This window comes from Schistocerca nitens, chromosome 4 (assembly GCF_023898315.1).
Source record: "Schistocerca nitens isolate TAMUIC-IGC-003100 chromosome 4, iqSchNite1.1, whole genome shotgun sequence".
In the NCBI taxonomy this organism is placed as follows: domain Eukaryota; kingdom Metazoa; phylum Arthropoda; class Insecta; order Orthoptera; family Acrididae; genus Schistocerca; species Schistocerca nitens.
In genome coordinates this window covers 399,016,136-399,041,528 of record NC_064617.1, presented here as the reverse complement: position 1 = coordinate 399,041,528, position 25,393 = coordinate 399,016,136, and the positions used below count along the sequence as shown (strand labels likewise).

Genomic DNA, 25,393 nt, shown 5'->3' with positions numbered 1-25,393 from the left:
TTTGACACTGTACCACACAAGCGGCTCGTAGTGAAATTGAGTGCTTGTGGACTTCCTGACACTTAAATCTATGCTCGATGTCAACAAATTTCTCTTCTTCAGAAACGCTTTCCTTGCCATTGCCAGTCTACATTTTATATCCTCTCTACTTCGACCATCATCAGTTATTTTGCTCCCCAAATAGCAAAACTCCTTTACTACTTTAAGTGTCTCATTTCCTAACCTAATACCCTCAACATCACCCGACTTAATTCGGCTACATTCCATTATCCTCGTTTTGCTTTTGTTGATGTTCATCTTATATCCTCCCTTCAAGACACCATCCATTCCGTTCAACTGCTCTTCCAAGTCCTTTGCTGTCTCTGACAGAATTACAATGTCATCGGCGAACCTCAAAGTTTTTATTTCTTCTCCATGTATTTTAATACCTACTCCGAATTTTTCTTTTGTTTCCTTTACTGCTTGCTCAATATACAGATTGAATAACATCGGGGAGAGGCTACAACCCTGTCTTACTCCCTTCCCAACCGCTGCTTCCCTTTCATGTCCCTCGACTCTTATAACTGCCATCTGGTTTCTGTACAAATTGTAAATAGCCTTTCGCTCCCTGTATTTTACCCCTGCCACCTTTAGAATTTGAAAGAGAGTATTCCAGTCAACATTGTCAAAAGCTTTCTCTAAGTCTACAAATGCTAGAAACGTAGGTTTGCCTTTCCTTAATCTTTCTTCTAAGATAAGTCGTAAGGTCAGTATTGCCTCACGTGTTCCAGTATTTCTACGGAATCCAAACTGATCTTCCCCGAGGTCCGCTTCTACCAGTTTTTCCATTCGTCTGTAAAGAATTCGTGTTAGTATTTTGCAGCTGTGGCTTATTAAACTGATTGTCCGGTAATTTTCACATCTGTCAACACCTGCTTTCTTTGGGATTGGAATTATTATATTCTTCTTGAAGTCTGAGGGTATTTCACCTGTTTCATACATCTTGCTCACCAGATGGTAGAGTTTTGTCAGGACTGGCTCTCCCAAGGCCGTCAGTAGTTCCAATGGAATGTTGTCTACTCCGGGGGCCTTGTTTCGACACAGGTCTTTCAGTGCTCTGTCAAACTCTTCACGCAGTATCGTATCTCCCATTTCATCTTCATCTACATCCTCTTCCATTTCCATAATATTGTCTTCAAGTACATCGCCCTTGTATAGACCCTCTATATACTCCTTCCACCTTTCTGCTTTCCCTTCTTTGCTTAGAACTGGGTTTCCATCTGAGCTCTTGATGTTCATACAAGTGGTTCTCTTCTCTCCAAAGGTCTCTTTAATTTTCCTGTAGGCAGTATCTATCTTACCCCTAGTGAGAAAAGCCTCTACATTCTTACATTTGTCCTCTAGCCATCCCTGCTTAGCCATTTTGCACTTCCTGTCGATCTCATTTTTGAGACTTTTGTATTCCTTTTTGCCTGCTTCATTTACTGCATTTTTATATTTTCTCCTTTCATCAATTAAATTCAATATTTCTTCTGTTACCCAAGGATTTCTACTAGCCCTCGTCTTTTTACCTATTTGATCCTCTGCTGCTTTCACTACTTCATCCCTCAAAGCTACCCATTCCTCTTCTACTGTATTTCTTTCCCCTATTCCTGTCAATTGTTCCCTTATGCTCTCCTTGAAACTCTCTACAACCTCTGGTTCTTTCAGTTTATCCAGGTCCCATCTCCTTAAATTCCCACCTTTTTGCAGTTTCTTCAGTTTTAATCTACAGGTCATAACCAATAGATTGTGGTCAGAGTCCACATCTGCCCCTGGAAATGTCTTACAATTTAAAACCTGGTTCCTAAATCTCTGTCTTACCATTATATAATCTATCTGATACCTTTTAGTATCTCCAGGGTTCTTCCATGTATACAACCTTCTATCATGATTCTTAAACCAAGTGTTAGCTATGATTAAGTTGTGCTCTGTGCAAAATTCTACCAGGCGGCTTCCTCTTTCATTTCTTAGCCCCAATCCATATTCACCTACTACGTTTCCTTCTCTCCCTTTTCCTACACTCGAATTCCAGTCACCCATGACTATTAAATTTTCGTCTCCCTTCACTATCTGAATAATTTCTTTTATTTCATCGTACATTTCTTCAATTTCTTCGTCATCTGCAGAGCTAGTTGGCATATAAACTTGTACTACTGTAGTAGGTGTGGGCTTCGTATCTATCTTTGCCACAATAATGCGTTCACTATGCTGTTTGTAGTAGCTTACCCGCATTCCTATTTTCCTATTCATTATTAAACCTACTCCTGCATTACCCCTATTTGACTTTGTGTTGATAACCCTGTAGTCACCTGACCAGAAGTCTTGTTCCTCCTGCCACCGAACTTCACTAATTCCCACTATATCTAACTTTAACCTATCCATTTCCCTTTTTAAATTTTCTAACCTACCTGCCCGATTAAGGGATCTGACATTCCACGCTCCGATCCGTAGAACGCCAGTTTTCTTTCTCCTGATAACGACATCCTCTTGAGTAGTCCCCGCCCGGAGATCCGAATGGGGGACTATTTTACCTCCGGAATATTTTACCCAAGAGGACGCCATCATCATTTAATCATACAGTAAAGCTGCATGCCCTCGGGAAAAATTACGGCCGTAGTTTCCCCTTGCTTTCAGCCGTTCGCAGTACCAGCACAGCAAGGCCGTTTTGGTTATTGTTACAAGGCCAGATCAGTCAATCATCCAGACTGTTGCCCTTGCAACTACTGAAAAGGCTGCTGCCCCTCTTCAGGAACCACACGTTTGTCTGGCCTCTCAACAGATACCCCTCCGTTGTGGTTGTACCTACGGTACGGCTATCTGTATCGCTGAGGCACGCAAGCCTCCCCACCAACGGCAAGGTCCATGGTTCATGGGGGGTCATCAGAAGATCAAAACAAACTGAAAAACGAATTAGAAAATATATCTGAATGGTGCGAAAAGTAGCAGTTGAGCCTAAATAACGAAAAGTGTGAGGTCATCCAAATGTGCCGTAAATTCAACTAGATACCTAGGTATTACAGTTACGAACAACTTAAATTGGAAGGGACACATAGAAAATGTTGTGGATAAGGCTAACCAAAGACTGCGTTTTATTGGCAGGACACTTAGAAAATGTAACAGATCTACTAAAGAGACTGCCTACACTACGCTTGTCCGTCCTCTTTTAGAATAATGCTGCGCGGTGTGGGATCCTTACCAGATAGGACTGACGGAGCACATCGAAAAAGTTCAAAGAAAGGCAGCACGTTTTGTATTATCGCGAAATATGGGAGAGAGTGTCACAGAAAAGATACAGGATTTGGGCTAGAAATCATTAAAAGAAAGGCGTTTTTCGTTGCGACGGAATCTTCTCACGAAATTCCAATCACCAACTTTCTCCTCCGAATGCGAAAATATTTTGTTGACAACGACCTACATAGGGAGGAACGATCACCCAGATAAAATAAGGGAAATCAGAGCTCGTACGGAAAGATATAGGTGTTCATTCTTTCCGCGCGCTATACGAGATTGGAATAATAGAGAATTGTGAAAGTGGTTCGATGAATCCTCTGCCAGGCATTTGAATGTGATTTGCAGAGTATCTGTGTAGATGTAGATGTAGATGTGTGTTCGGGCGTCAAACGAGGCACTGAGCCCACCCCTAAAATGGCGTCCCCGCTCAGAATATCGATGGAACTGTCGTCACAGATTCTAATCGACAGTAGAAAAATGGGCGGAAACACTATTCCAGTTCCTAGTCATCCGGTTAACAGTCACCAACTTGCCACGAGCTGAACGCCATGCCTCCTAAGGATGAGTTTCGGAGAGCTGTCGCGTGGCTTGTATGCAGGAAATGCCCTGGCAAAGCAACGTCCCCACATAACTTTTCAAACTAATACAACTCCTCCCAGCGCTGTACAGGCTTTTATTGAAATGGTGGACTGTGGGTACTGTGCTTCACGATATGCATGATGCCAACATCGTCCCCTGTACAAAGACAGAGGCGATCACAGTGATTGCAACTGCTATTGTGGAATTTCACTCCTGGCTATCGCTGGAAAAGCATTTGCCCTTTTTTTGCAGGGCAGGCTGGAGAAACTTTCCCAGTCCCTGAATCTCAATGTAAGTTTCGAACCCAACAATCTACTACTGATATGATCTTCACACTCCGACACATGCAGGAAAAATGCAGTGAACAGAACTACCCATTGTTCATTGTTTTCATCAACTTACAGAGGCATTTGACACAGTCACCAGGGAGGAACTGTATACTTCACTAGTGAAGGTAAGGTCTCCTCCAAGACTCCTGAAGATGATCAGGACTTTTCACGAAGATATGAGGGGTGCTGCGATATTTGGAGGAATCACAACAGACCATTTTCTTGTGCAGAGAGAAGCTCGCAAGGCTGTGTACTGGCAACTACCTTGTTTGCTGTATTCTTCTCGTTACTTTTTTTTCAAAGTCGCTTTCATCGAAACAAGCATAAGCACCCACTTACATTCTAGAGCTGACGGGAAACTTTACAGCAATCCGTTATCAGATCCATGGGCTATCGTGAGGACTTCCTTGTAAGTAACCTTTTATTCGCTGATGTTGCGGAGTTCATAGCTACTGCTGCGTGCAAGCGCTTCCCCATGTCTGTGAATGTAAAGGAGCCTGTAATTATGGTGCAAGGATACACAAATATGCCTGCCATAAGAATAGATGGCTCCTTGTTGAATATAGTCGACGAATTCTGCAGTCTCTGAACGGTTGTGCCAGAAGATCTTTCTCTAGACGACGAACATGTTTGGGAAGTTCCGCACAAGAGTATGGGACGACATCTTGCAGTGACCAGAAAAAAGCTCGTCTATCAAGCACGCGTACTGGGCGCCGTCTTGTATGGTGCTGAGGCGCGGACATCATTCGTCAAACAAGAACGTAAGCTCAACACCTCTCACCTGCGGTGCTTACAAAACATTTTAGGCTATGTGACAAATGTGATGGTCCTAATGCTGCGAATCTACCAAGAATCTCCGCCAGGAACGTCGCCTGTGATGGCTATGACAGATACGTCGTACGGACCACTCGCGTCTTTCCCGACGCACACTGCTTAGTGAGATAGGACATGCCAAGAGACCCCTTGGAAGACCTGCTTTGAACTTTAAAGATTGCGTCAAATGTTATATAAACGCATTTAATATTGACAGTGACATATGGGAGAAGCTTGTCGAAAACAGCAGCAGATGGAGGAAAATGATCAAGGATGGCAGTAAGTTCCACAATGGCATCTGGCTCAACAATTTAACTACAAAATGAGTGTGTAGACAAGTCCCTCCAACGAACCACTCTTTTGGTGTGGTTACACTTACCCCACCTGTGGGCGCCAAGTGGACTCTCGCATTAGACTCTTGAGTCACCAAAGAAGGTGCCTGCATGATGCTACGTGAATGTTCCTTTGGAAAGTATAGGCAATTGAAAAACGGATGCATAAAGTTTCTTGTTTTGTATGGTCTATGGTAAAATCTGTATACACTGTCATGGCAGGGAACGGCTGCCGAAACATTCACTGCGTTACGGACGTAGTCCGGGTGGGAGCATTGTTACGCTACGAGGGTTATTCATCTGGGCTTCCAAGGGGCCTGTGACAGTAACTGAAGGCACCGTGACAGCTGCGGAGTACGCGAATATTCCAAGTATTGCCGACTATCGGCATCCCTTCATACTTGATGTCTTCCCCTACGGCAGTAGCATGTTCCAGCTAGGTAGCTGTCCGAATCGTGCTACAGTCAATTTAGTACGAGGGTGAGTCAAATGAAAACCTTAAATATTTTTAAAATATTATTTATTGTGCAGAAGTGGTACAAAGCTGTATCATTTTTCAACATAATCTCCCCCACGCTCAACGCAAGTCCTCCAGCGCTTACAAAGTGCATAAATTCCTTCAGAAAAAAATTCTTTTGGTAGTCCGCGCAACCACTCATGCACCGCGTGGCGTACCTCTTCATCAGAACGGAACTTATTTCCTCCCATTGCGTCTTTGAGTGGTCGAAGCACATGGAAATTACTTGGGCCAAGGTCTTGTGAGTATGGTGGATGAGGAAGACACTCTAAATGCAGGTCTGTGATTGTTGCAACTGTTGTACGGGCAGTGTGGGGCCTTGCATTGTCATGTTGCCAAAGGACACCTGCTTACAACAATCCACGTCGCTTTGATTTGATTGCAGGCATCTAATGCTCCAAAATGACGCCTTTTTCATACCTAAAGAGGGTCAGCATAACCTTCCCTGCTGATGGTTCTGTTCGAAACTTCTTTGGTTTTGGTGAAGAGGAATGGCGCCATTTCTTGCTCGCTCTCTTCGTATCCGGTTGGTGGAAGTGAACCCAGGTTTCGTCCCCAGTAACGATTCTTGCAAGAAAGCCATCACCTTCTCGTTCGAAGCGCCGAAGAAGTTCTTCACAAGCATCAACACGTCGTTCTCTCATTTCAGGAGTCAGCTGCCGTGGCACCCATCTTGCAGACACTTTTTGAAAGTGGAGCACATCATGCACAATGTGGTGTGCTAACTCATGACTAATCTGTAAACATGCTGCAATGTCATTCAGTGTCACTCGGCGGTTTTCCTTCACTATGTCTTCAACTGCCGCAATGTACTGTGGAGTCACAACTCTTTGTGCCTGACCTGGACGAGGAGCATCTTGCACGGAAGTTACACCATTTGCGAACTTCCTACTCCATTCGTAGACTTTCTGCTGTGACAAACATGCATCACCGTACTGAACCTTCGTTCGTCGATGAACTTCAATGGGTTTCACGCCATCACTAGGCAAAAACCGAATAACAGAATGCTGTTCTTCCCTGGTGCAAGTCGCAAGTGGGGCGGCCATCTTTATACGGATACTGCTACGGTATGTATACATCTTCACTATGCTGCCCCCTACAGGCCATTCTGCACGCTGTTTGTAGCACACTTAACAACTTACAGGATAACGGCGCAAAATTTCGATTTGTGATTACAAATTTAAGGTTTCCATTTGACTCACCCTCGTAACATGATAGCGGACCCACAGTGAAGATTTGGTCAGCAAAGTTTGCCTGATGTGAACCCTGTGCAACACATCTGGGATTCTATGTGGGATCAGTTTTCTCCTACAAACCCCCTTAAGTTACGGGATGCCTCGAACTCTGACTAGACAGCTGGTGCTGCATATCTCCAGAAAACTACTAAGAACTTGTCGTGCCACGCAAAACTGCTGTTCTATTTTGTTATAATGATTTTGTCTCAGTGGTGTATTTCGGGGTCGGAGTGTAGCTGTGATAGAACCTATAAACAGAAATATATTGCAGTAAGGACAGTCACAACTAGTAGGTAGGAGTGTAGCTCGAAAACTTTTTCTCATGTGCAGCTGTTTTGTTCAGTGCCATGATCGACGTTACGCCTGTGGGTGCACCTGTCCTACTACCCGCCTGACGCCGCCGTGTTCCGCAGGCGCCGCCGCGCAAGGCGAGCAGCTGGGAGGAGGGGGCGGCGCTGCAGCGGCGGCGCTCTGTGATGCTGATGACCGCCGCTGCGGGCGCTGCCAGCGCGGCGTCCGGCGTCAACAACTCCAACCCGGGCGTCGCGGCGGCGCTGCTGGCGGCCGGCGTCGACCCCATAGACAAGCGCGACCTGCGCTACTACTTCCAGCACCCCTACCCGCGCCTCTTCGTCACTTACTTCGTCATCTTCTGCAACTTCCTGATCTTCGCCGAGGACCCCATTTCTCATAGCCACACTGGTGAGTACTGAATAGCCGATACTACCATCGTGAATTCTTCCCTAAAGTAATGTGTACATAGTGTAGTTCATTCAGACAACGGAAGAAAAAATGGCTCTGAGCACTATGGGACTCAACTTCTGAGGTCATTAGTCCCCTAGGACTTAGAACTAGTTAAACCTAACTAACCTAAGGACATCACAAACATCCATGCCCGAGGCAGGATTCGAACCTGCGACCGTAGCGGTCTTGCGGTTCCAGACTGCAGCGCCTTTAACCGCACGGCCACTTCGGCCGGCTAGACAACGGAAGAGTTATTCGGGGTTCACAATGGTAACTTACGCAGCCATTGAAAAATGAGCTCCCCCCAAGGGTCCGTCCTAGCACCCCCACTTTTCAATCTGTACACCAGTGACATGTCAGACACTGCTTGCGAAAAGTTTTGCTATGCCGACGACCTTGCCACAGACGTACAAACCACCACACTTGAGGAAGGAGGAGCTATGATATCTAGAGACTTAGAAACTCTCAACACATACTACAAAGCATGGAGACTGTAACCAAATGCAGCAAAGACAGAAGTCTGCGCATTCCATCTAAACAAAAGAATTGCAATTTTTTTTCAAATTGCTTTGAGCACTATGGGACTTAACATCTGAGGTCATCAGTCCCCTATGAATTGCTATAATAATAATTATAAAAGGTGGTAATTTTATTTACGCACTGTCTTTTAAATAGATATGATGGTATCTGATACTCAAGTACTAATGCAAAGAAACGTAATGATGCTAAAATGCTTTAAATTCTTTCTATGATTTAATCTTTAAAATTTCATAATTCTCTTCCTGTTAATATTTAATTAATTAATATACGTCGTTCAGATTTCGTAACGCTGACGGCGTTAAAATTTAAAGTTGTTCAGTCCTTGTTTTGTTTTCTTTCAATTGTTGCGAGCCAGCGATGGTGCAATGCTGTTCGGTTTCAAGTCTACACATTTATATAAAAATCAGGTCCAGGAAACACTTTTGTGATCACGGTTGCGATTTAGACGGTATTCGCGTAATTGTACTGATTAAGAGTTATCGTTTCCGAAAGATGCAGGCTCGATTAAATCTGTGTGCACTTTTGCGCGTATAATGAAAATGTTCCTAACACGTCGCGTAACAAAAAGTAACATGCGAATCACAACCGTGGTCAAACGAAGAAAATCTATGATGACATAAATGTTCTTCGCTGTTATTCAGGACAGGTTTAGATTAAACACCGCAATTTTCAGTCTTTAGAAATCACAAGACGATACGCTTTAGAGATATTTGTTTTGAATAACTTGTATTTACCTTGTATTATACAATATGGTGATTGTCCGCAAGGATTATCTCTCTCCCTCCTTTTTATAGCCTTTATACATTCACACTACATACATCGATTAAGAAACTTTTCTTTCTCTACCGACCAGTACGAGAACAAAATCCGCCCAGACAAAATGTCTTACATAGAATCAGTTGTCACCTAACAATCATATATAGTTACGTAGTACAATGAATGCTAGTTTATTCCGTGCACTAGAAAGTCTTTGATTCACTGAGCACAAAAATTAAAATAATAAATTATAATTACATTTTAATATCATCAATTATTCTTTATATCATGAAAATAAGGTTTGACATCGTCGTAATATTATTTTTCATCGTTGCAGCACTATACCTAGAACTTAGAACTACTTAAACCTAACTAACCTAAGGACATCACACACATCCATGCCAGGGGCAGGATTCGAACAGAATTGCAACCCAGCAGTTGAATTAAGAGCTTCTACCAACAAAAGGTTAGACATAATTTCCAGACTAAATACCTTGGTGTCACACTAGATCGGCCTCTGACGTATAAAAAACAATCGTAAAAATCAAGCCATAAACTAAAGACCCGAAACAACATCGTAAAGAAACTAGCTGGAACAACATGGGGTGCCGACGCATCGACTCTACGTACTACAGTACTCACGCTGGTCTACCCAGTTGCCGAATAGTGTGATCCAGTGTGGAAACATACTGCCCACACGAGGAATATGGACGTACACCTGAACGAGTCAATGAGGATTATTATGGGCACATTAAAATCCACCCCATCCCCTGGCTGCACACCAACATCCCACCACCTGAATTACGACGCCAAGTATCAATCAATAGAGAATGGAGGAAACTACACCACCCCAACTACCCACAAGACCTCCCAGTTCATACAGTCGTAAACAACTCTCCCCCGGACCGCTTAAAATCTCGCAATCCACTGTGGCATAATGGAAGGAACGATAAGAAGTTCGACATTAAAGAAGAGTGGCGCAAGAGGTGGAATGCTGCACCAATAGCACTTCAAGGTGTCCAACACCCAACTGCTAACCTACCAGGATTTCATCTCCAGAGAAGTGAGTGGACAAGGCTGACTGTAATAGATCGTGGAAGATCGTGTCTCGATCCCTCAGTCAACAAATGGGGACGTTTGCAAGACAACAACCATCTGCATGAACAGATCGACAACGTTTGCAGCAACATGGACTATCAGCTCGGAGACCATGGCTGCGGTTACCCTTTGCGTTGCATCACAGACAGGAGCGCCTGCGATTGTGTACTCAGCGACGAACCTGGGTGCACGAATGGCAAAACGTTATTTTTTTGGATGAATCCGGGTTGTGTTTACAGCATCATGATGGTCGCATCCGTGTTTGCGACTTCGCGGTGAACGCACTTTGGGGGCGTGTATTGTCATCGCCATACTGGCGTATCACCCGGCGTGATGGTATGGGGTGCCATTGGTTACACGTCTCGGTGACCTCTTGTTCGCATTGACGGCATTTTGAACAGATTTACATTTCAGATGTGGTACGACTCGTGGATCTACCCTTCATACGATCCCTGCGAAACCTCCTTTTCAGTTGGATAATGCACGACCGCATGTTGCAGGTCCTGTACGGATCTTTCTGGATACAGAAAATGTTCGACTGCTGCCCTGGCCAGCGCATTCTCCAAATCTCTCATCAATTGAAAACGTCTGGTCAATGGTGGCCGAGCAACTGGCTCGTCACAATACGCCAGTCACTACTCTTGATGAACTGTGGTATCGTGTTGAAACTGCATGAGCAGCTGTACCTGTACACGCCATCCAAGCTCTGTTTGACTCAATGCCCAGGCGTATCAAGGCCATTATTACGGCCAGAGGTGGTAGTTCTGGGTACTGATTTCTCAGGATCTAGGCACCCAAATTGCGTGAAAATTGTAATCACATGTCAGTTCTAGTATAATATATTTGTCCAATGAATACCCGTTTATCATCTGCATTTCTTCTTGATGTAGCAGTTTTAATGGCCAGTAGTGTACTTAATTAGATATATACGTGTAAAATTAAACTTTATGTATCTGTCAACGTTTGCTGCTGTTGCCATACGATAAATAAATAAAAATAACTTACGCAGCAGTTCCGTAATTGCCCCGAATGAAGTGAATAACAAAGAAGCATTTCTATAATACACTTCTGGCCATTAAAATTGCAACACCATGAAATCGGCTTGCGACACAAATTGAACTGGCATTCGGTTACGCAAATGGTTAGAATATCATCCAGGTACACAAAGTACGAGGAGCGTTCAGTTAGTAATGCAACACATTTTTCTCCCCCAATTTCGGTTGAAAAAAAAAAAAAGCGGACTTTGTTTTAGAACATCGTGAAATATTCCTGCTTCGGTCCCTTTAGTTTGATGAAGTTCTAATAGGTGGCGGTGCTATAAGTAGCGTTCAGCTAGCAGAGAGCTGTCACGCCAGTGCATTTTGGCGGAAAACCAGAGCATCGCAGATATTCATAGGCGCTCGCAGAATGTCTCCGAAGACCTGGCAGTGAACAAGAGCATCGTGAGTTCCTGGGTTAGACGTCTGTCATGGGCGAGGCGTCTGTCGTCATGGCAACAAGGTCCCGCAAACCTGTCCTATCCCCCGCGTGCCGACCGGCCGCACAGACCTGTCACTCCTGCAATACTGAAACGTGCGGACTCTCTGATTCGGGGTTATCGGCAGATCACAACCAAACACCTGGCTGCTCAGCTGAACGTCTCTGTTGGTAATGCTGGCACTCCACCAGTCAAGGTGCTCAAGTGATGTGTGCCCACTGGATTCCTGCCGCCTAGCAGATAACCATAAAGAGCAACTAAGGACAGTAAAGGATGTACTCCGCGGGAAGCAGTATGTGTATATGAGGAGGTTACCGGTGCAGCAAGACGTTTGCTCCGAAACAGACCTGTAGAGTTTTACCATGCAGGCATACCGGCCCTCCAACTAAGGTGGCGTAAAGCCGTCATGTTGAACGGAGATTATGTTGAAAAATAGGGTTTTGTAGCCAAAAGAGTAGGGAATAACACGGTGTATTGTGCTCCCGAATAAAACCAGCCTGCTTTCAGAAAAGAAATGTGTTGCTTTAATTCTGGGAAGCCCCTCGTACGACGTATACTTTGTTCTTAAGGAAATATTATATACCGAATTTATCATTTTGAATGTCAGTTGATTCAAGAGCGACTGCATTGTGGCCTGTCATGAATGCAGTTTATCGTTCGGCGAAATTCCTGCTCGCGTTCGTCGGTGACCCCATGATTTCCATGCGAATATGGATCGATGGATTCAGACCAGCCCTACTTAGTGCCACGGATTTCAATGGTCCCACGTGAATAGTGCCCAGGAGGACAGACATATTGTTCGCTAGATCGAGAGGATCGTACAAACGGGTAATATTCCTGGAATCAGGAAATGTGGCCGTTTGCAACAAGACAAGTCAGGAGCTCCACGGAATATCAGCACGGCAGCAGAGAGACGAACCGAAAGTAGTGGGCCCAACGGCAAGGCTCTGCACAGGAGGGGCACCAAGTCGTCTATTCAGACAAGTCGCACTTCTGCATACCGCATCGTGGTGTACTTTCCCGTTTGTGGAGGCTCTTCAGCAACATTGCCAGGTTGTATTTATCACATCAAACCAGGACAGCACCGAGCTTGAAGATATGAGACGCCATTGGGTACACATCCGATTACCTTTGTTTTGCATGACCGGTAATCTGGATGGGAGGGATAGCACTTTTGATGTGTTAAAACCATTACCCGTGCTCTATCTTCGAGGTCTGTGTTACGTTATCTTTCAAGAAGACCTAATGCGATACTAAGGGTCTTCGATTGTTGACCTGCCCAGCACTCCTCCCAGATCTCTCGCGCACTGGGAACATCAGGGCTACGATTACTGAGAAACTGTCACGTTATCAGTTTCTCCAAACACTGCGATTAATATCTGAAAAAGAACTGAATTATCCTGGATGACGTTCCTGTATCTGTCATCTAAGCCCACTTGAGTACATGCTCAGCCAGGTTAGAGCCATTGTTGTCGCCAGCTCTATTTACTAAATTTCGCACCTCAGATATTTCCCAAGTCACCTACAAATTTCAACGTGTGTATTTCCTACTATACTGTATACGAACACATATTAAAAATTTATCTGTTTACTGTTTTTCCTGGAACTGTAATTTTAATGTAAAGCCGTATAGAACCACATATTTCACTATTAAATTGACAAAGGACACCATTGCAAATCAGAGATGATTTTGTCTGAGGGTTTCAATCTGAACAGTTTCTGGAATATCATCAATACACTCCGCAAGTCTTTCTTACCCATGACATGCATACTAAAACACTGCCTCTTCTTGCGTTACCTCTATCTGTCTTTTACCAGCTGAATTTAAAATAATCGTCCTTAGTTGACGTACACTTGCCCACATATTGACAGATTAAAGCAGTGTTACAAGCCACACTCGAACCTGGATCATTGCCTTCCACGGGCACTGCTCTTACCGACCCAGCTACATCAGACAGTCCTGCCAATATGGCTTCCCTAGAGTGAATTTTCTATCTGCGGCGGAAAGACTGCTAGAAGTGAAGCTGTGCGGGTGGGTTGCGAGTCATGCTTGCATAACTCGCTCGGTAGAACACTTGCCACCGGAAGGCACAGGTCGCAGGTTCGAGTCCCGATCCAGTGTACAGTTTCAGTCTGCCACGAAGTTTCATCTCTTTTCTACTTTCGAATCCTGTTGCAGCTGACCATTTTAATTCATCAGTAAGTTCCAAATTAATCCATACTCCAGTGCGGACTGCATGCAATTTTCTGGTGTACTGCAGAACGAAAAATTGAGTTTTTTGTTTGTTTTACACCAAATAACCGCATAGGCAGCACTAAGTCAGCATCTGATATCATCTCCTGAAGAAAAGAACGAAAATCAGGGTTCGACGTCTCGTCAACCATGTGGTGATCAGAAACGGACGACAGCTTGGTTTAGGGAAAAGACCGGGTAGGAAATCGGCCATGCTCTTTCGTATGAATCATCTCGCTATAAAATCCAGGTGATTTTAATGAAGCCATATAAAATCTAAATCTTGATCAGTAGATAGTGGTTGAGCTACCATCCTCTCACATACTAGTCCAATGTCTTGCCACAGCGCCAAAACGCATGGCCTCATGTCGCTACGTCGATGTAACTTCTGTCACAAAGAATAAAATATATCGTCCCTTTTCGCCCACTCTAGGAAATAATTATTCAGGGCATGCTATAGAACATTATCTGTTTCGAGCTCTGCAAGAATAATGCTGTTACCCGTATACGATATAGTGTTCCATGAGACTGTCGCCGGCCGTCTTGCATCACTCCGTGGGCTCTCTGACGTCCCACTCTACGAAAACAATAAGAATTGTTTACCAGCTGGCCTAGATGGCACATCAATAGTGGTTCTAATATGTGGATGGCGCTCGTACAGTGCAATGACGATACTGCACCAGAATCCGTTAACAATCTTCAAAGTGCTTCTGAAGCGACGTGTGAAGGTCTGGGCCAGGATTGGATTTCCCACCTGCTCCGAGTAGAAGCATCTCTGTTAGCTAGTGAGGAATAGCCCTGGTCCGATCCAACATCTCAGTTAGTGTTACCTCACATATATCGAAGTATTAGGCACTTCGGTTTTCCTATCACGTGAATAGTACTGTTGGAAAGGAACGGCGGCAGAGAAATTTGAGAACTTTAGTCGCCCCAGAAGTCGTGCGTGGATAGCCTAATTGCAAGCCATTTGTTCCAGAAACGCGCGAAATTGGTGTTAGAGATCTTGCCCCGGCGCAGGTTTTCATGTGCAGAATCAGAGCGTATCGACTTGATTACTAGTATAGGCCCTCACGTAAATCTTTAATGAATTCTCTTATATATGTACAAGAGGCAGGGCTCCATTGCAATTTAGATAATTCTGCTATCACCGTCCCTGTAAAAATAACGATTACTATATTTAAGAATTGAACGTGTAGTGCTGTTAAATACCTTTAACATCATTGCTGGAGTCTGTTTATACGCTTTTATGGGTCACCATGTGCACTTTGTTAGAAAACAGCTCATGAAGTACACTCCTTATTTTGGAAATATGAAAAATATTTCCAGTAGTATTTGAACAGAGTCTGCTATTGTAACTAACCTATCATTCTATTATCATATTACCCATTTATAGAGAGGTCACTTAGAGTTCAAGACGTCGCCAAACACACCCTTTCGTTATTCCAACAACTCCCAGAAAACACAATCCCAAATATAGATCCTTGAATATAATGTCATGGCATTAGGAAGTCTCACAAGGATCTCAGTTCCTACATTCTTAATTACATTTAGTTCTTCCTCATAGCACAAAATTGTCTGCGCTACAAGCTTTCGACCATGGAATAACCTGCCCCTTAACATCAGCTGCCACACTTACCCTACCATACCACAATCTCCAGTCGTTATTATTCAAAGTTTAGAACCGTTGTAATTCTCATTCCACTTCTCTCTCTCTCTCTTTTCCCCTCTCTCTCCTCTCTTTCTTTCTCGTTTTCCTTTCTCTTTTTTTTGTCGTAAGTTTTGTTTTTGCATTACAGTTATTGCAATATGAGTGAATGTTGTCAGATTTATCATTAAGGGTAACCGTGATGTAGCACTGTTTTTACTCACTGTGTTCTTGGAAACTGCCGTCCCGGCGAGCACTGTGATGTGCTTAAAATTTCTGGATCACACAGACTGAAAATTATGAGTTACGTGGTATTGATTATCAGAAGCGTCATTTTACTGCACCAATACAGCCCAACACATCAAATAATGGAGGACGAAAGAAGCGCCCACATTTTCACAAATACTCGATCAGTTTCTGTCAGAGAATTTCTGATAAGGAAGTTTTGACAGCAGAGCAGTGGGTATTCAACTGATATACATCTCAATAAGAAAATATTTTTCGGCGAAGAAACTTAATACCTTATTTGACAGTCTGCCATAACTATATAGGGTGAGTCACTAACTACTGCCACAGAGAATAACTCTGAAAGTATGATAGTAGTTGAAAAGTTTGTGGGACAAAAGATGCATGCAACAACGCAGGCCATAATGTGTTGGTTTTTTGTTGCTAGGTGGGGTCGCTTCAGAGATATGAAGGTCAACTTGTTTTTTTTTTTTTTTTTTTTTTAATGGGATGCTTTAGTTTGGTACTTAATTTCTGATAGCGGTTATCGAGACAAATCCACTGATGTGTAACAGTAAGGTCTTTTAAAGTCAACGAAGGTCACAAAGGTGGCATGAACGTCCATTTATCGAAGGTGTTCGAAGTGATGACCGTTGGTATCAATGCAGTGTTGCAATCTCCTTATCGTTTATTGAGTGGTATTCGTTATCACTTCGGCACTTATCGAAGCACACGCTCTGACTATTTCTCGCATATCAGGCAATTAGTAAATACTCGCTGAATACGGCGGATCCATCTAATGTGCTATTGACATGCAAAGTCCAAAAGTTAGAGAAATAAAAGACAAGGGAAGAAAAGGAAAAAACACAAAAAATCAAAAATAGGAAAAACAGAAAAGGGAAAAAGGGAAGAACAGAAAATAAGAAAGATGAAATAAATAAAATAATAAAGAGGAAAAAACAGCAAAAAGAAATAGGAAGAAACAGAAACTAGAAAAGAGAAATAAATAGAAAAGAGAAAATAAGAAAACTCAGAGAAGGGAAAATAGGAGAAAGAAGTTAGGAGAAAAAATTAATAGAGAAGAAAGGAAGAAAAAAAGAAAATAGAAAAGAAGGAAAATAAAAGAGAAAAGTTAATCAAAAAAAAAAAAGAAAGAGAAATCAGTTTTACATAGAAACAAGTTCTTGCTGTTGTAAACTTATTTAAAATAATTTATATGAAGTGACATCAGTGCATTACAACGGTGAAGGGGAATGCTGGATAGGACCAAAATCAAGCAAATGAGTAAAAATATGAAGCATCATCTGGGATTTGTTAGGTAATGATCATGCAAAACTTTGTTACTCATCTCACTAAAATTGACTCCAAAGAATGGAAAATCCAGGATGGAATGTAACAATGTTAAGAAAGAAAGTTGCTGCTCACCATATAGCGGAGATGCTGAATCGTGATAGGCACAACAAAAAGGTTCACACAATTATAGCTTTCGGCTATTGAGGCCTTTGTCAGCAATAGACACACATACACACACGCACACACACACACTCACGCAAACGCAGCTTGCACACAAGTCAGCAGTGTGTGTGTGTGTGTGTGTGTGTGTGTGTGTGTGTGTGTGTGTGTGTGTGTGTTTTGTGTGCGTGTGTGTATGTGTGTCTATTGCTGACAAAGGCCTTAATGGTCGAAAGCTATAATTGTGTGAATCTTTTTGTTGTGCCTATCGCGACTCAGCATCTCTACTATATGGTGAGTAGCAACTTTCCTTCCTAATAAAATGGACTTCAATAAGTTGCTTCTTTTGTGTCAGGGATCTCTTTCTCAGCATTCTTTTGACAACAGGAAATCGCCATATACAGCAATTGTGTAATGGAGCCGTTCACATGTGCACCTGGCAGGTGGGTCAGCCATGCTTTGTGTTGGTAATATTTACGTACTATGGACGCCTCTTTTCACTATCTAGGCAATTTGAAGGCTATGTAGTATTGAGACAGCATTCTCTGACCTAGTTCAAATGGTTCAAATGGCTCTGAGCACTATGGGACTTAACATCTCTGGTCATCAGTCCCCTAGAACTTAGAACTACTTAAACCTAACTAACCTAAGGACATCACACAACACCCAGCCATCACGAGGCAGAGAAAATCCCTGACCCCGCCGGGAATCGAACCCGGGAACCCGGGCGTGGGAAGCGAGAACGCTACCGCACGACCACGAGATGCGGGCTCTCTGACCTAGTATCCAGCCCTGAAGTCGAAATATCAGACATGGATCTGTTTTGTAGTATGATAATGAATGAGAACACTACGCCCACTTCGAGAACACCTTCCTGCAGAAGGCACGACCAAACAAATCGAATAGCCTGTGCTATCTGCTAACAAGACCCTAATTGAGAACTTTTGGGGAAAGTTGTAACTTGTGGTTCGTTTCCACAGAAAGCCTCCTTTCACAGCGCTGGAATGTTTCAAGAGGGTCACCATTGAAGAGTGGTACAGACTTGGGCAGTAATATCTCAACAATCGTATAGAGCTGCAGTGCGCACAGTAGAGCAATATGTTAGCAGAAAAGAAAGCAAATGACAAGAATAGAAACGAAAAAAGGCGAAAAAGGAAAAGGACTGTATTCTAATCTCTTGAAATGTATAGGAAATTAATGTAGTGGAATGAATTCGAATATGCTAAAATGTAATGGAAAGGAATGTATTCAGATGTAAAGGAAAGGAATGTGTTGGAATGTACTGAAATGGAAAGAAATGGAAAGAAAATGAATCTAAAGGAAAGAAAGTAAATAAAGAAATGAAAAGAAAATAAAGTTAAGAAATAAAAGGGAGGAAATAAATGCAAGGAAATTAAAGCAAGTAAAGAAGTATAAAGAAATGAAAGTAAGGAAAGGAATGCAAAGAAACGAAAGAGCGGAAAGAAATGTAAGGAAATGAAAGTAAGGGAAGAACTGTAAAGAAAGTGAAGTAACGAAAGAAATGTAAAATAAAAGAAGAAAGGGTAATAAGGCAAAGCAACACAAAAAGAAAAGAAAGTAAGGAAAGAAGTGTAAGAAATAGAAATTAAGGAACTTAATGTAAAAAATAAAGGATGGAAAGTAATGTAAAGAACAGAAAGTCATGGAAGAAATGTAAAAGAAAAGAAAATAAGGAGAGAAAAAAATGTAAAGTCAAGAAAGAGAAGTGAAATGCGGACAGAAACTACACTCCTGGAAATGGAAAATGGAACACATTGACACCGGTGTGTCAGACCCACCATACTTGCTCCGGACACTGCGAGAGGGCTGTACAAGCAATGATCACACGCACGGCACAGCGGACACACCAGGGCCCGCGGTGTTGGCCGTCGAATGGCGCTAGCTGCGCAGCATTTGTGCACCGCCGCCGTCAGTGTCAGCCAGTTTGCCGTGGCATACGGAGCTCCATGGCAGTCTTTAACACTGGTAGCATGCCGCGACAGCGTGGACGTGAACCGTATGTGCAGTTGACGGACTTTGAGCGAGGGCGTATAGTGGGCATGCGGGAGGCCGGGTGGACGTACCGCCGAATTGCTCAACACGTGGGGCGTGAGGTCTCCACAGTACATCGATGTTGTCGCCAGTGGTCGGCGGAAGGTGCACGTGCCCGTCGACCTGGGACCGGACCGCAGCGACGCACGGATGCACGCCAAGACCGTAGGATCCTACGCAGTGCCGTAGGGGACCGCACCGCCACTTCCCAGCAAATTAGGGACACTGTTGCTCCTGGGGTATCGGCGAGGACCATTCGCAACCGTCTCCATGAAGCTGGGCTACGGTCCCGCACACCGTTAGGCCGTCTTCCGCTCACTCCCCAACATCGTGCAGCCCGCCTCCAGTGGTGACGCGACAGGCGTGAATGGAGGGACGGATGGAGACGTGTCGTCTTCAGCGATGAGAGTCGCTTCTGCCATGGTGCCAATGATGGTCGTATGCGTGTTTGGCGCCGTGCAGGTGAGCGCCACAATCAGGACTGCATACGACCGAGGCTCACAGGGCCAACACCCGGCATCATGGTGTGGGGAGCGATCTCCTACACTGGCCGTACACCACTGGTGATCGTCGAGGGGACACTGAATAGTGCACGGTACATCCAAACCGTCATCGAACCCATCGTTCTACCATTCCTAGACCGGCAAGGGAACTTGCTGTTCCAACAGGACAATGCACGTCCGCATGTATCCCGTGCCACCCAACGTGCTCTAGAAGGTGTAAGTCAACTACCCTGGCCAGCAAGATCTCCGGATCTGTCCCCCATTGAGCATGTTTGGGACTGGATGAAGCGTCGTCTCACGCGGTCTGCACGTCCAGCACGAACGCTGGTCCAACTGAGGCGCCAGGTGGAAATGGCATGGCAAGCCGTTCCACAGGACTACATCCAGCATCCCTACGATCGTCTCCATGGGAGAATAGCAGCCTGCATTGCTGCGAAAGGTGGATATACACTGTACTAGTGCCGACATTGTGCATGCTCTGTTGCCTGTGTCTATGTGCCTGTGGTTCTATCAGTGTGATCATGTGATGTATCTGACCCCAGGAATGTGTCAATAAAGTTTCCCCTTCCTGGGACAATGAATTCACGGTGTTCTTATTTCAATTTCCAGGAGTGTATTTCGTGCCAGTTGAAGGCGAATTAAAATATTTTTATTGGAATGAGATTTAGGACTCTACAGCTGTAGGAATAAATACTGAACTGGTCTGAAATCAAGTTAAATGAGTAACATCATTCCTGGTCACGCCGTGGCAGTACCGTGTTGACTGTTCAGGAAACATGAGCACAACTTTGTCCAGCCTGTATGGGATTGGTCTTTCGCTAATCAGTGAGTTGCGAACAGAGCCTACTTGGCTGGGTCAAGAGCTAGAAACTTTCTCATGACAGAAGCTGTTTTCTAACATCTGTTGGAAACGAACTGACGAAAAACCTTGGCTGGTGGCAGGACTTCCCAGGTGAGTGAGGTGGGGGAAAGAAACAATGGGAATGCTTTCATTCAACTCCTGAGGCTGACTGGTTAAAAGGCAAAAATTTTTTAACATTTTATGTAAGTTGTTGTGGGATAGCTTGTAGGTCCTCTAAAGCGATGGTGTTTTTTTCCGAACATTCACAGTTTCAGCGGTCGGTAGCTCACGATCCTTAGTGATTTTGGAAGAGTTATCCTGTATTCTCTTTGTGATATTTAGTGATGGACGTTACTAGAAACTGGTTAGAGCCAGTGTATTGAGTGTTAGCGATAAACGTTTTCCAGACCAATAGTCCAATCTCGCAACTGCTCTGAATGTAGTTAGATGGTTACAGGTCATTAAACATTGTACTGGGACTTTATCATATTTAACCCTGTCGCAGTGCTCAAAATGAGCCTGGCTAACTTTACCAAGTGTAGCGGTGCAGAAAATTTTCCAGTACCGCCAATAAGCATTTCCTAGATAATCTTTGAAGCAACACATCATGTAATTTGTCTCACATGCTGCACATCTCTGCAAGTGCGTGAGGTCGCAGCCATGAGAAAGACTTCAGATGATGCCATGGCATCTCCATGTATGATATGAAGGAATGTTCCAGATGGATAAAGACACTAAGAGCTACTTGGGACTTCATAGTCAACTGTCACTTGAAACTTTGTTATTTGTCTCACCAAAATATGTTTCAACGATGTTTTACAAAACCATGAAGGCAGAAATTGTAATAAACCATATACAGGGTGTAATGGGTATAGTTACAGATACTTCTGTTGATGACTGAGGACAGTGTACTGAACAACATTATGTCAGTACGTAAATCATTTGCAGACTAATAGTTATAGCTTTATAGCTATTAGGAGTAGTATGTTTTTAGGTTAGTTAGTACCTCCAACTACATGTGGCAAGAACAAGCCATTAAGTCTTATTTTCTCCTGGGCAGCAGCTCAGGTACTGCAGTGTGGACATGTGGATGCAAAACGATTGACCTAAACTGACAGAGGTAGTCTGCTTACTGGTGCAGTTGTGACTGTACAGGAAACATGAAGTAATAAAGTTTGTGGTGTGTCTGTGGAAAACTGTTAGACAGAGCAAAAACAACCAACACACTGATCTGCACTTGAACCCATTACAACCTCTATATTCACATATACGTCTTCTAACTATAAAAAATTAATAAAAACAATAATAGATCCTTCATATTGAAAGCATATTGAAAGCAACATGTAATTTGACTTATGGATAAACATGCAACGGAAAGAAATAATACAAACAAACACCTCAAATACATATCAACAAGCAGTAAAATATGAAGAAAATGTAAGATGGAAAATTTTTTATCACTGTGGATGAATGTGTAGCCCACGTGAATGGTACAAGGTTGGAAACAATGTCAAAACAGAAAGTATTTGTAAATATATCATACTATGCCGTGAAAAAGCGTTTAGTAAATAAAATTAGTTTCACTATTGTCTTTCGAATTTACTGATAGTGTAATTTAAAACATTCAGGAATTAAGTTACTATGTGACAAATATAACAACAATGAGAAATCATATGAAGAAACACTTAGCTGTGGGAAACGGCGTCTCGTCATCGCACGTTGGCGGCCCATAAACCATATTACTGTAATTCTCATCAAGAATTAGCTCTGTAATTGCCCTCTTGAAAATGGAAACTCGTAGAGCGATGCACTACTAAATGCTTTATTTACAGTCTTACCGCTTATGAAGTACCAGTTGTCCGCAACGTAGAAGAGAGGTCCTTTAGACAGAAAAACTTAATGTCTACTAACGTCACTGCACTTAATAAACGTTTCTCACCACTGTCCGAACATTGCAGCTTTTATATTTTTTCAGAGATATTTGTTTATGACGAGACACGCTTCAGTACATTCATATTTATAGTTCACAGCACGAGCTCAGTGTCATAAACAGTCTACTTAGTAAACACTTTACTTCTTTGTGCAAACATTATTTGTCAAATTATTTCGTGAGAGGATAGTTCGTGACAAGGAACACTTCAGTAGATTTAGCTTCACAGACCTTGTTGTGCATCGAAAACAATGCACTTAACAAACACATTACTCCACTGTTCGACCATTGTAGCTTTCAAATTGCCTTGTGAAATATTAGTCCATGACAAGACGCACATCGATTCGTTCATATCGTAATGTCACAGTCTGCGCTATGCATCTAAATCAAATCGCTTTGCAAACCTCAGTCCACTTTACTGATGTACGTTTTCACTTTATTACTTTCTGACGTAATAATTTATAACGAGAATCACTATGATCTTTACGACCTTTACGTTCACAGTCAGCGTTATTCACGAAAAAGAATAGTCTACAAAGATGCTCCTATAAACACGCTATTCCTTCGCCCACACACAACGTCTCTGCAGACTCCTCTGTTACCGCTTCATATAGCGGCCTATCGATTCATTTTGAAACTCGTCTCCTCATGTTTTAAGTTTCTCACATGAACATACAATTTTACGCGCATAGAAATATTTTTTTCAAAAGAAATAACTTTTTAATGAACAGCACAAAACGAGAAACAATAATTCGATAACAGGCAGTTACAGAGCGTATACAGAAAAAGACGTAAAACCCATACTACTTAAATTCTGTCTTTGATGTGAAAATAAAATGAAAAATTAGCCAAGTGCTAGTAGGACTCGCGCACTGACGGTTTCGTAAAAAGTGAATACATAACTTCCATCCTGGGAATCGATAACCTCAACGATATTTGCCTGTTATCCACTGGCAAGACATCGGTCCCGGGATTATCAAGATCGTATCAAAATATCTAAGTAGTTCCTTAGATTATCCCAGACAAGAAGCGAGTAGGGGCCTTCAGTTTATACGTGTAGATAGAGAAGAGTTAATAAAATATGTTTTATTTACTAACTAAAACATGAAAACTATTTAACATTTTATGTTTCTACGCAATAATGTTCGCCTACTATGCTTTTAACGGATGATGAATGCAATCTATGTTCTAATGGCAAATAGATATTTTTGAGATATACACTCCTGGAAATGGAAAAAAGAACACGTTGATACGGGTGTGTCAGACCCACCATACTTGCTCCGGACACTGCGAGAGGGCTGTACAAGCAATGATCACACGCACGGCACAGCGGACACACCAGGAACCGCGGTGTTGGCCGTCGAATGGCGCTAGCTGCGCAGCATTTGTGCACCGCCGCCGTCAGTGTCAGCCAGTTTGCCGTGGCATACGGAGCCCCATCGCAGTCTTTAACACTGGTAGCATGCCGCGACAGCGTGGACGTGAACCGTAAGTGCAGTTGACGGACTTTGAGCGAGGGCGTATAGTGGGCATGCGGGAGGCCGGGAGGACGTACCGTCGAATTGCTCAACACGTGGGGCGTGAGGTCTCCACAGTACATCGATGTTGTCGCCAGTGGTCGGCGGAAGGTGCACGTGCCCGTCGACCTGGGACCGGACCGCAGCGACGCACGGATGCACGCCAAGACCGTAGGATCCTACGCAGTGCCGTAGGGGACCGCACCGCCACTTCCCAGCAAATTAGGGACACTGTTGCTCCTGGGGTATCGGCGAGGACCATTCGCAACCGTCTCCATGAAGCTGGGCTACGGTCCCGCACACCGTTAGGCCGTCTTCCGCTCACGCTCCAACATCGTGCAGCCCGCCTCCAGTGGTGTCGCGACAGGCGTGAATGGAGGGACGAATGGAGACGTGTCGTCTTCAGCGATGAGAGTCGCTTCTGCCTTGGTGCCAATGATGGTCGTATGCGTGTTTGGCGCCGTGCAGGTGAGCGCCACAATCAGGACTGCATACGACCGAGGCACACAGGGCCAACACCCGGCATCATGGTGTGGGGAGCGATCTCCTACACTGGCCGTACACCACTGGTGATCGTCGAGGGGACACTGAATAGTGCACGGTACATCCAAACCGTCATCGAACCCATCGTTCTACCATTCCTAGACCGGCAAGGGAACTTGCTGTTCCAACAGGACAGTGCGCGTCCGCATGTATTCCGTGCCACCCAACGTGCTGTAGAAGGTGTAAGTCAACTACCCTGGCCAGCAAGATCTCCGGATCTGTCCCCCATTGAGCATGTTTGGGACTGGATGAAGCGTCGTCTCACGCGGTCTGCACGTCCAGCACGAACGCTGGTCCAACTGAGGCGCCAGGTGGAAATGGCATGGCAAGCCGTTCCACAGGACTACATCCAGCATCCCTACGATCGTCTCCATGGGAGAATAGCAGCCTGCATTGCTGCGAAAGGTGGATATACACTGTACTAGTGCCGACATTGTGCATGCTCTGTTGCCTGTGTCTATGTGCCTGTGGTTCTGTCAGTGTGATCTTGTGATGTATCTGACCCCAGGAATGTGTCAATAAAGTTTCCCCTTCCTGAGACAATGAATTCACGGTGTTCTTATTTCAATTTCCAGGAGTGTAATTACAATGGAACAATTTTAGCATTTTTTTACTTGCACTGTCAAGCCTTGTAACTTCCAGAATTTCATGATTGTACGTCAACTGGAAGTACCCTATAGGTTTTGATGCATGAGCCTGCGAGTAACAAAATATGTGACATAAATGGTCGTATCTTTTGACTACATTGACTTTTACGCTTAAAAACTTTTCGCCGCCAAT

The 25,393-nt window shown here is 43.8% G+C and overlaps 1 protein-coding gene across 1 annotated transcript in view; it reads left to right on the top strand.

Moving 5' to 3' along the window:
• The window catches only part of LOC126252336 (transmembrane protein 117-like), a 559,109-nt gene that overhangs the window by 308,267 nt on the left and 225,449 nt on the right, over positions 1–25,393 (top strand). The window contains exon 5 of the mRNA XM_049953223.1: positions 7,471–7,759. Coding sequence (XP_049809180.1) covers positions 7,471–7,759 — 289 coding nt within the window. The remainder of the gene's footprint in view (positions 1–7,470; positions 7,760–25,393) is intronic.